A 12,451-nucleotide genomic window follows, 5' to 3' on the forward strand; every position below is an offset into this window, starting at 1 on the left:
TTCACATACACATATTTACTCTTATTAATTACTTTTCACATTATCACATTTATTCGTATTTATTGATTTTCCCATTATAATTATTTACTCATATCATTTTTTATTTATTATATTCACAATATAATAGTACTTGATAAAAACTACTCCTATGATATAACACCAGATGACAAAAAAAATCATGAAAATTGAAAGGATTTAATGTTGAGAAATTTTCTTGCATAGATATAAATTAGAATTAGCTGGATCACTTGACATATTAAAATACCAAATAAAAATTAATTAAATAAATTGTCATATAAGATAAATATTTTAAAGCGTGACATAGGTTATAAGAAAAAAAAAAGAGAATTAATTAAATCACTTATCATGTAAAGTGAATCTTTCTTATGAGAAATTTTCTACCATGGATATAAATTAGAATTAGTTAGATCACTTGATGTATTAAAATAGGCTAGATGACAATTGAAAATCAAAATCACTGTCACCTTTGCTCTTGCTTTGCCTCGACTTATCAGTTTGAGCACTATCTTTCTTTGGGGTTGTATGTCCTTTCTCATCTCAAGGCCTTGTGAAATTTGTCCTTGTGGCAAAAACGCTGCTTAGGGAACAGGGCATCAGAATCCTCATGAATTCAAGTAGTATTCCCAGCCATGTTTTCCGAGCTTATCATCCTTTACCAAAACTTCATCCCTCCTATCTTCTTGATATTGGGCCATCCTACACGAGAAAGGATGTAACAGGTCACGTCATTAGTTTGAACTTAAAGAAAGAAAAAAGAAAGACTCTGCTTTAAATAGAGAGCGAGACTCACCTAGCCTGCAAGTTGATGTCACTAATTCCTAATAACCTTACTGCAAGCAGACCAGCATTTGTAGCATTATTTATTGCTACGGTCGCAACTGGAACTCCCCTGGGCATCTAAAAAGTATAGACAAATAGGAGTTGAATATTCATAATCATGCCCGAATGGCTATAACATTTAGGAATAAAAATATAAAAGAGCATATTTCGTGAAAAAGTCTCCGGTTGAATTTTTTATATTGACTCTAGTTTTTAAGTTGTTCTTTGTTCAATGTTTTAAAACAATACTTGAAATGTTTGATTAAGAGAATCTCTACAGCTGTTAACACGGATAAGCGAAACGTAAATACTCTGGGTTGTGCTGGTAAGTTTATCACCAATAGGAGTTTGATGTAATGTTTGGAAAAATGATCAATGCATATGTAATATTTTCAATTTTTAAATCGTGTCTTGTAAGGTAAAACAACATCATATATATATGTATGTATCTTATGTAGAGATGAATTAAGGCATCAATGAATGGGTTCCTACTTTGACTACTATAACAAACAAGTACATTACTTCAAAATAATCTTACAAGTTCACATATCATGGAAATCTTTGGTATCATCAAGTTTATCATCAATAACTTGTAGAACAGCAGTAAAACAACCTTTCGAGATTTGTAGTACTCCTAGAAATCATTGTAGCTGGCTTTTTCTGCAGGATACTTTTGTAAACATTTTTCTTTTCCATATTTAATCCTATAATACTGGAAGAAATGCTTAAATAAGACATTATTATGTGCTAGGAGTAAAAACGGTCATAACCTCCTCACTCCATATAGATATAAAGATATAAAGACCACCAAGTAATATTAATTTTTTCCATCTCCAATGACTAATTGTTATCACATCACACTGCTAAACTTTCACAATCGCCACAGGTATTTTGGTCAGTAACCATTTGTATTGATGTCAGTATTCTCTTTTTAAAATGGTAGGAGGGCTATGTAAACAGATCACTTTCTGTGTGGATCTAAGTGTAAAATTTCAAAGTTTGAGGGAGTAAATTTAATTATGCTTATCTCGAAGGGCTTCTTGGTACATTTATGCATTTGTATGCGCAATTGCTACTGCATCCATACAGCTTGATTGAAACCTGGAGACTGTACAGTACCTCTTATGTCAATTAACTAGTTTAAGTGAGACAAGACAGCAGAAGGTACAAGATGCAAATGCAGGTTCAGCCCCAACGACAATTCAAAAGGCCAGAAATGTTGCAACAACCAGTTGAACACAGATCAAGGTTAACAATGGATCCACTATGCTCACCTAGTTTACCAATAATTTCCTCAGCTTGTTCTGTCTTCTTACATTCCGTTCTTTCCCAAGTCCAATAACAGTACAACTTAATATTGGTCGTTAAGGGCAATTCGTCCATTTATATTTCAGTACAATGTCGTCTTAAAGCCTTGTGTTTTTTTATGTTTACCAAGTTACCAAGTAAAAGCAGCAATTCGAGGTAATCTCTATGGCAAACCATATCCTGACTGTTCTCCTATGTCTTGACACATTGATTTGATAGTTACGAAATTATGCTTTCTTACATAGTTATGTTCTTTTATAGCATTCAGCTTTTCCCTTCCCAAACAATCTTATCAGACTCTGAAGTAAGAAACGCAGCAGTAGGTAACCAGAAAAAAGATAAAGGAACAAGTACCTGTACAATAGACAAGAGGGAGTCAAGTCCATCTAATGTAGATGCACGAACAGGGACACCAATGACAGGCAGGGGGGTCAATGCAGCTACCATGCCTAATTCAAGTGTACAAGGTCACCAAATGTTTGCTGCATTAAATCCGACAAAGTAGACATATCATGTATTAATATAAGAGACCTGGCAAGTGTGCGGCACCTCCAGCACCAGCAATGATAACCTGGATACCACGCTCCCGAGCAGATGAAGCGTAAGAAAACATCATTTCAGGGGTGCGGTGAGCGGAAACTATTCTTACCTGTAAAACAACATTGAATTTAAGGCCAATAAGTGTTGATATTACAAACAACCATCTGTGTGCTGTCAACAAAATCACTAAGTGCAGTTTATGTAACCTCTGCAGGCACATTGAACTCTCTCAGAATTGTGGCAGCATCCTTCATAACAGGAAGGTCAGAATCAGAGCCCATTATGATCCCAACACGTGGTGCAGCTGCAGTAGGAGAATTAACAGTTATAGGAAAGGTGGTCAGAAGAAAAACTGCAGAAAAAAGCCACAGCCACAATTTCATTGAGGACCTCCAGAGTGGTATAAATCCCTAACTCCCCCCCCCCCCCCCCGGGAGGGGGAGAACCGATAGAATTCGCTACAGAAACTTTAGCATCTCAGTAACAGGCATCACCTCCAAAATGTTAGCCCCTGTTTGCCGCATCTACCATTTCCAACATAACTTTACACAGATGTCCATATTTTCCACAAGCAGTTGCATACCAAAATAAGAGACGAAAAGGAAAATATATAAATCTCAAACAGGCAAGCATCTTGGACAGACACAAGGGAAAATGCTATGGGATGTACATGACTAAAGTTAAAGGTAACCATTAAAATGTTTCCCTCAATAAAAATGGTGCCATAAATGATCTTTAACTGCAAAAAGACAGACAATAAACCAATGGAATCTACTCAGTCTTCTCCATCCACGTCATAGATTCAAAAGTAGGACTGCAACAATCCACATATTGTGACTCAGAGAATAGACGTTATAAAGTCAAATAAGATAAATGACCTGGAGGCTGATCATCCTCTGTTTCTTCGCTGAGCATGGATTTCAAACGAGCTTCAATAATGCCCATGGAAGGACCAACTAAGGTGATGTGACCCATCTTCCTCTGCTTCCTCATCTCTGCAAAATGTAGATGATCACTTCACTAAGATAAGCATACGGGTAAATACATATACTATATTCAAGAAATAGTTCAGCACTAACCAACCTGGTTTGTCATACCAATGAACTGATGCCCCTGGTATCCTCAATGCCCTCCCCATAAGTTGGTTAGCCAGAAGGAAACCTGGTTCTCCCTGTTCCAAAATCATGAAGCACAATATGTAAAGACCAATAAAGGCATATTATGGATTTAACGACATTGATTTGACAAGCTGGGACAATCTTGTGCTCTCCCTACAAGGCGGCTAAGAAGAGTAAGCACCTCAGCTTTTGCTGACAGGCCAACAATGTCTTACTCTTCACCATGTCCACATGTACTGAATGAACTCTGTTAACTAATTCTTCGAGGTTTTATTATCCATCTTGAACCATCCTTCAAAATGAGGCAAGGCCAACCACAGAGCGTACAAGTACTACCATCAATAGTATGGTAATAGTATAAGCCAAGCACATTATCTTAAAGAACAAACTAACATTTGTTACTTTATACTGAAGACTAAAGATGATAAATTGGAAGAATAATTTTTTGGCTTTTTTCTAGGTTTAAATAAATATTTCACTTTAAGAAGAATCAAAGTACTCTTTTATCCACCGGATGTTTCATATATAGTGGCGTGTGGAAAAACTAATTAAATCATACTGTTTATAGAAGACAATTCAAACACATTACCTCATCTTCACCAAGTATATTATACATGATAGCTGGACTTTTTATTGATGGATCACCAAGTGGAAGTCCAACAACAGCCCTCAGATGTTGCTCAAATTGTGAAGTAAAACAAGACTCAATTGTGTGATGTCCACTATTATGAGGTCTAGGGGCCACTTCATTCAGCAAGACCTGAGGAGAATGGATGCATAAGCACACAACAGAGACTGTAAAAATGCAAAAGCTATTTATCTAGACCCATGAAGATGTTAGTACCAACATGATGTAATAAAGATGAAACATCAATGAACAACCTGACCATCAGCTGTCAAAAACAACTCAACCGCAAATACACCAGCACCTTCCAATGAACTCACAGCCTTATATGCAACATCTGTAGCAAGTTTCAGAACCTTCCACGACACATTCGCAGGTGATTTAACAATGTGACAAATGTTCTCCCTGCAGATAAAAAAGACTAACAAAATTATTACGATAAATTTTCACAAAGAATGGTACGAGAGAGAATTACCAAAAAAACAAAAGAACGGTAAGAGAAATACTAGATGAAAATCTAAAACGCGGAACAACTAATATAGAAAAATAAAATCCCCAACAAAGGTATCATCTTGCCTGTGGATAGTTTCTACAACAGGATAACACAGCATACTATTATCTCTTCCTCTTGCCACAATTACAGAAAGCTCCTGAAAATTCAAGTCATTTTCCCAGTAAAGTCTAAACCTTGTACAACCTCGAATGTGCATACAAATAAATTAATATATCCATATAAAATGTTATCAATGCATTTGTGCACCGAACAAACTTGTTTTTCTCGATAAACTTAAATCTTACAAATAAATGCCTATGGTCAAATTTCCATCTTAGGGATGCTAGTTCAATTTTAACATTCATCAACACTAAACTACAGTTTACTTCCAGGTAACTCCATCTGTTGTTTTCTTATTTACAAAATCTGTAACTACAACAAGCATTACACAGTTAAAACAAGAAAATAAAAAAAGTCCTGTCTTCTTCTCATTACATGCACTGGAAACAAGAAATGAGATGATTAATATTATCAAGCAAGTGTTACACCAAGTGAAAGCGGGCCAACAAGACAAAAACAACCCAATAGAAGGCCAAGAGTCAAAACATTCCCATACTGAAGGACACTCAACTCGTAAAAATTTTCACTCCCCTCAATTTCAATTCAACAGGGAGCAGGATGAGGATAGAACTTCTCTTTATGCTGCACTTGCATAATCGGGAACCTTACAACGATTTCTTTCTCTTCCACTGAAGTTTGTCTTATTTATTAAGCTTGCCACTCTCACCATGAATTCAACAATCATGAAATAATTGATATCCTGTGGCCTAAAATGGAACAGAAAGTATTCTAGCTTTAAGTTGATAAGAACTTAGGAAGCAAACAGGATTAGACAATATTGTATATAATATAGTCCATTCCTGATTATAATAGAGTGCTATCTTTTGCAAATTGAAAAGCATCACATGGACAGTGAAAGGTGAACTTATGCATAAGTCATCATGACAGGTACATTGACCAACAGGCACTAACCTTCACAAATGGTGCCCATTTCTCAACATATAAACCAGTGTATCCTCCCAGGGCTGCAAAATAGTTAAACTTTCAGTTAAAATAACTGTTATCAGTGAAATTGGCAATATTATAAGTTAAAGTATTCATGCTTACATATTCATATAGTTTGGCATTTCAAAATCAATATTACAAGAATAAGTTGTATGTGATACTCTACTAAATTGGTTCTCAAGTTGAATCCTCTTAAGACTTAATTTATTATTTTTATTATAAAAGATGGCAGGGTAAAATAGACATCCTTACTGTCCTGTGTGTTACATTCTAATAAACTGGCTCTCCAGCTAAATCATCTCCATAGTTAACCTATAATTTTTTATTAAAAAATATTGCATTGGCAAACTTATAGATACCAATTTATAATTGAATTTAGTAATCTAATCATGCATCTTTTTTATCCAAATAATTCCAATTTTGCTTAGAAAATACAGTTAAAATTACTCAATTTTTAACTCAAATAAGCAGAATAATTTTTTGAGGTTTATTTTTCATTTATCAGAGTTATATATTTATTTTCAAAAGATCCTTTCACGTCTTGGCACAAGCTCAAAATTCAACATCATCAAGGCCATTATATTGAGACATTCTAACTCACCTTGAAGCCGAGCACATAGTTTAGTCCATGCAATCTTAAACCAGAGAACTATAATATAAATAGACAGCAAAGTTTTATACATCTGCATGTTCTTCACCCTGAAACTTACCATTTACTGCCATAGGAATCTCATCTTCATTTTTAGCGACAGCATTGCCTCGTCCATCATATGCCAGCCTTTTGCTCTTCACCATAAGAGGATAACCAAATAGGTCTCCAGCTCTTTTAGCACCTTCTAGGTCATCTATCTGCCCCAGACATTTTCCATGGGACAGATTTTTTTGGTCAGATATGAACATATTAATTTTTAAGTTCATATTCAAATTCATCAGTTTAGGTTCAAAATCTTGGCCAATATGTAATTACCTGCATAAACTCAGGCATTGGAATAGCATGCCTAGAAAAATGGACCTTCTGAAGGTACTTATCCTGTTCACAAACATTTTCTCAGTTAGCATACAGTATTAGAATCCCATATATGCGTGTAGAATGAATTGACTCATACATATAGCATGTCATATTGAAAAATTTGATCTCATGCGTTTCATTAAGATGTCAAACTAGAGCTCTTTTATTGTTTTTTCATAGCTCACACAATCAAATAATAGCATCCGCATAATAAATGTTTAAAGTAAATAAGGCAACAGCATCATGCATTCACTTCAATTTACCAATATGGAACATCCTAGCAATAGTATGAGACAATTCTTTGCATGTAACTGCAGGTAATAAGTTATCTTTTATCCCTAATAATTTTTTTCCCACTATACAATGTGGTTCTTGTATCAGGACGCACATATCTGAAGTCACTCAATACTTTCTTCAGCTACACAAGAATATGTACATATCAGGAATTTTTAATGTTCATGAAGCAGTAAACTTTTCTGTAGCTCTTCACCTGCACGCATAGCAATATCCTGACGAAGTAATAGAGATCCAAGTCCCACTAACAGGCTGAATTTATTAGAAAGTTTGTTATTTAAAAAGATTAGGAGTCAAGAAAAAATCACTTGCACTAATAAACCCATCATAAGCATAAAATGATGCTGAGGACAGACACAAAGATTATATGTTAATAACAGAAATTGCGCAAAAATGCTAAGTAGTTCTTCCTTTTTGGGAATTCATGAATATACAACTCCATCAATATATATTAACTATAGCAATAGAAAATGAAAGAAAAAAAATTTACTCCTAAGATGCCAAAGAGTTATCTTTGAATAGCTATAAGGAATAGGAAAAACAAAAACATCTTAATTTCTCATATGCTCATTGCGAAGAATGAAATAAAGCCTTCTCACGTACTTGGGCAAACAAGAAATTGATCACGAAGTAATCACAATACTGTTGAACCAGAAGATCTAGAAGATATCTAATTATGCATGTTATATATCCAGCTACAAGGGTCTGTATGGCTCTCAAGAAACTGCATTAATAGCTAGAAATCAAAACCTGGATGATCCGGATCGTCGAAGCTTTAGGTTGACAATCCACCCCTTGTTGTTCAAGTTTCTCGAGAGTTGCGGTATCAACATGCTCAATTTCGACAGTCAATACTCCACATCTATAATCTCAATCCAAATTAGAACCTCTGATTTTCCTTTTTAATCCAAAAACAGAGCAAGTGCACAAGTTTTATCACCTTTTGGCAAATTCTTCAACTGTAGCACTATCATGATAACTTCCCACCATATGATAATGGCATAAGTTACTTGCTGGACAATTCTCCATTGGATCTAGAATTATCACCTTTATTGCCATCTGAGAAGCTGCTTCACACAACATACGACCAAGTTGCCCTCCACCAAGAACACCCACAATTGTTTCCGAAAGCCCATGGACCTGTAAGTTGGTACTATTGGCACTTCTGCGATCATATATCGAGCAAAAAGAATTAGAGACACTTTCAAAAGTAAAACCCCAGTAGTCTCTCAAATTAAGTTGTAGTATATACTGCATAATAAATAAAATATAGCATAATCCAAATTAAGAATGCAGCATAAAACTTAAACAACTTCAAAAAAAGTAACCAAGATTATCATAATCCAAATTGCAAATGCACCATAAAACTTAAACAACTTCGAGAAAGTTTGCAAGATTGGCTAAGTCCTAAAACCAAAATATTAAGACCACCAATTACATCTCAGCAAATTACAAAACCTCCTTACATGAGTATCAGTCTCAAAAATAACCAAGTCATGTCATAAATAGTCCTTTAGGGCTGGCAACAAGTCGAGCTCGAATATATTTTAACTTTGACTCATATATACATCGACGTACATATATATAAGGTTCTATTGTTTTAGTTTTCCGAATAAATGGATATCTAAAAGATAAACTCTAGGGATTGTAGCATTGCTATTTGAACTATAGGAATGAAGGTGATACTAAACCAATACTCTAGGCACTTGATGGATTTATCCTAGTGCAAACTTCCACTTGTAAAATAAACCAAACATTATATGAAAAGAGTGTCTTAAATCTTAATCTATAACTCTAAAAATAAGTAATAACAAATTAACCAAACTAAAAAGTTGAATTCCAACCACATCCAAAAAATATCCATTATCCTATAATATCTTTTTGTTTTAAAAAGAAACTATTAGGTAAAAGTCCATCCGGCTTCAACAAACTAGGCAACCTAGAAGCACATGTAACACACATGTCGTGAGCAGTCAAACTACATACTTCAGAGAACAATAAGGACAAAGAGAGTCAGATTAAAAGAAGGATAGAATCATAAATACCTGGGAGAGGCCTCTTGAACTTCCATTGAAGCTCTGCAATGAGTTTGTGGAACCTTGAGCAGAGTACCATTTGAGAATTTCACATTTTGGTTCATTGGTATGGAAGAATGTCCAAAAACTATGCTTCTGCTAAGATTGTTGAAAGGAAAGGAAGTTGTAGCAGAAATGATCGACGGTGGATTTTGAGAAAAACCCTTCAGGCACTGCATTCTCTCCCTCAAAACTCAATCTGCAATTACAGTTGTTTCGCAGAGAACTAGTGCAGACAAACTTCAACTTGTCAGGTTGGTGTCCTGGCCAATTAAAACCCGTTCTTCCTATTACCTATCAATGATTAATATAATGACATTGACTCATTTAGCTAGCAAAACATCAAACAAAACTTATAAGACATCTTAAACTGTTATATATTATAAAGCACATACTTAAAAACCCACTCCATACTCATAAGAAACAACAGAGACAGCAGCTTGCCTTTATACAACTGATAACAGCGGTAGCCTGGCTGCCTCTGTACAAGTATTGCAGAGACAGAAACGCTGCCTAGGCCTGGCAACGAGTCGAGCTCGAGCTGCCGAGCTCGAACGCGAGCGACAAACAGCAGCAACAACCAACAACAGAACAGCAACAAGCAACAACAGAACAGCAAAAACAGACTTTTCGTTGGTGATCATTGGCAAAAGCAATTCCAAATATTTTTAGTTTGTAAAACTTCTATAACTTTAGTTTGTAAGATAAGATTTTTAGGATATTTTGCACCAGTCAATTGCAGAAGCAACCGTGTGTCAACAGAGAAAGAAGGATTACCTCGTCGCCGCACTCGTCTCCGCCGACGAGCTTTTCTTGTTGCCGTTAATTTGGGGTCTAGGGTTCTAAGATGTTTGGGGAAGAAATAAGAGAGGGGAAAGAATGGAGGTAGAAAGAGAAAGAGAGAGAGAGAAAGAAAGAAAGAAAAGGAAGAAGAAACAACGAAAAGAAAGAGAAAGAGGGGTTTTTGAATTTTGGTATTATTATTATTATTATTATTATTATTATTATTATTATTTAAAATTATGAGCTCGACTCATAAAATTTTTACATAGATATAGTTTAAATTAATATATGTTCACAATCTGCAAAATTTATATATTTATAAATATTAGTATAACATTGATATAACTATCATCTTATATTATTGAACAACGTGGCTTAATCGGGATATCAAAATTCAGATCAGACCGTTAGATATGATAAAAACAGACACAATATTTCTGATAAAGAGCCACTACACCATTGCATCAACCTTATATGTTACAACTTTAACCATTATATATTTGAGTTTTATATAATTCCATATTATCAACAACTGCATTATTCAAAATATAATAGGTGAAATAGTAGCCTTTGAAATATGAAAAAGAACAAAGAACAAAGAAAGAGAATGCAGTATTAGCATGGCAGAAGGGGGCAAATATACGTGGTGGAGTAGGCACCATCATCTATATACAGTTAGACCTCGACTTGATCAAGCATGTGCCAATTTGCAATGGAGGTTACAGTACCCAAATGTTCGAGTTCTTCACCTCCCACTAATCCATCCCGACCATTGTCCAGTTATCATTCAAATGGATCAATCGATAATGACTATTGATAACAGAAATTGGACCGCATAGCTGAGTTTTAGATCGGTGGTGCGCATGAGGATGATCAAGGCAAACCCCAAAGATTGTAGCAATGCGTTGAGGAACTGAGAATGAAAGAGGAGATTTTATGGCAACAGAGGTGTAAAGCACACTCGAGAACCAAAAGGGATAAAATACATGACTTTTTCATGTTTCAACCACTTATCGACAACATAAGAATGAGATTCAGAAGCTACGAAATAGTCAGGGGGAGTGGTGTAGCGATAAGGAATTTGTTTGGTCAATTTTATTAGATTTTTCTTCAGGGTATACGTACCAGTGAGCATCCACGGGAGGATCTGATCGAGATGGTTGTGAACACTGTCCATCCCACCGTTATGACAGAGATAAAGACTATCTTATCCAGCCATTCACTAAGGAGGAGGTAAAAGCTACAACTTTTGATATGTTTTTCGTATCCCCTAGTGCCGATTGTATGCCCCCTCTCTTTCTAAGAAATTTTGGCCTGTTGTGGGATCAAACATTATTCATTGCGTCATGTCTATGTTGAATGAGGGATCCTTATTGTATAAGATGATTTGACACATTTTGTATTGATCCCCAAATGTGAAGACCTGGAGACTCCTAAACAATTCTGTCCTATAAGCTTATGTAATGTCACTATGAGGATTGCATCTAAGTGTTTAACCAAGCGTTCAAAGCCCATCTTAGATGACACTAGCTCATCTTCCAAATCGACGTTTATCCCAAGCTGTTTAATTACAGACAATATTTTGATTGCCTTTTAATTGAACCATTTTGTTAAAAGTAAAACATGAGCAAAGATGGATATTTTGCTCTTAAACTTGATATGAGTAAGGCTTACTATAGGGTAGAGTAGGATATTATAAGACAAGTGCTTAGTTGAATTGGTGTACATGAGCATTTTGCTAAACTCATTATGACATTGGTTACCCCTATTTCATACTCGTTAATGCTTAACGACTCACATTTTGAATATTTTATGCCACAGTGAGGATTAAACAGGGTGACCTACTATCGCCGTACCTATTCTTATTTGTGTCGGAGGTTCGTAGTTGTCTATTGTATGAAGCTAAATGACAAGATGAGCTACAGGTAGTTGCAATAAGTAGGGCGATTCCTTTAAGGAGAAAGATGGAAGGTGGGTACGGGCCAATCAATATGCATTTGGCGTGATACCTGCCTACCATATGCTCCTAATTTCAGGCCTGTTTCACAACCATGCATACTAAGGACTAAGGCTAAGGTAATAGAGTCCATTGAGTCGTTTGGATGTTGGAGGTGAGATCTAGTGCTTTAGATGTTTTGGGTTGATGAGGCACAAGCCATTCTATCCACACCACTTACTAACGGAACAACTCAAATGTGTGGGTATGGAATTATCAATCTAGTGGCTTGTTTGCTGTCAAGAATGGTTATTTGCTAGAGGTCGATTGACGGGAGCAATATAAGGAGTCTTCCTCCACGAGTT

At 35.5% G+C, this 12,451-nt stretch overlaps 1 protein-coding gene across 5 annotated transcripts; it reads right to left on the reverse strand.

The window, feature by feature from the left end:
• Positions 1–275: 275 nt before the first annotated feature.
• On the reverse strand, positions 276–10,299 carry LOC105162621 (phosphoribosylaminoimidazole carboxylase, putative / AIR carboxylase). 5 transcript variants are annotated; one of them, XM_020693996.2, is made up of 18 exons: positions 10,145–10,297; positions 9,812–9,908; positions 9,338–9,630; positions 8,233–8,457; positions 8,043–8,154; positions 6,957–7,019; positions 6,700–6,838; positions 5,957–6,009; positions 5,008–5,081; positions 4,689–4,836; positions 4,396–4,566; positions 3,772–3,859; positions 3,567–3,683; positions 2,895–2,992; positions 2,680–2,797; positions 2,503–2,597; positions 812–918; positions 276–717 (listed from the first exon to the last, which is right to left on the reverse strand). In XM_020693996.2, exons 3-18 carry the CDS (start codon positions 9,544–9,546, stop codon positions 624–626), a joined length of 1,911 nt encoding a protein of 636 aa, XP_020549655.1. In that variant the 5' UTR covers positions 9,547–9,630; positions 9,812–9,908; positions 10,145–10,297; the 3' UTR covers positions 276–623. The 5 variants fall into 5 exon arrangements, with proteins under 5 accessions (XP_020549655.1, XP_011078997.1, XP_011078999.1 ...); XM_011080695.3 differs by having other exon boundaries at positions 9,338–9,661; XM_011080697.3 differs by lacking the exon at positions 9,812–9,908 and having other exon boundaries at positions 9,338–9,661; positions 10,145–10,299.
• Between the last annotated feature and the right edge of the window lie 2,152 nt (positions 10,300–12,451).

This window comes from Sesamum indicum, linkage group LG13 (assembly GCF_026168435.1).
Source record: "Sesamum indicum cultivar Baizhima isolate 11 linkage group LG13, ASM2616843v1, whole genome shotgun sequence".
NCBI classification, from domain to species: domain Eukaryota; kingdom Viridiplantae; phylum Streptophyta; class Magnoliopsida; order Lamiales; family Pedaliaceae; genus Sesamum; species Sesamum indicum.

Bases quoted from the DNA above. Each gene is read 5' to 3' on its own strand.
- LOC105162621 (XM_011080697.3), bottom strand. From the start codon at position 9,546: ATGCAGTGCCTGAAGGGTTTTTCTCAAAATCCACCGTCGATCATTTCT. The intron at 6,010-6,699 runs GTAAGTTTCAGG...ACTATTTTGCAG, and splicing joins GATTCCTATGGCAGTAAATG to CCCTGGGAGGATACACTGGT. The intron at 4,837-5,007 runs GCAAGATGATAC...TTTTATCTGCAG, and splicing joins GTTGTAGAAACTATCCACAG to GGAGAACATTTGTCACATTG.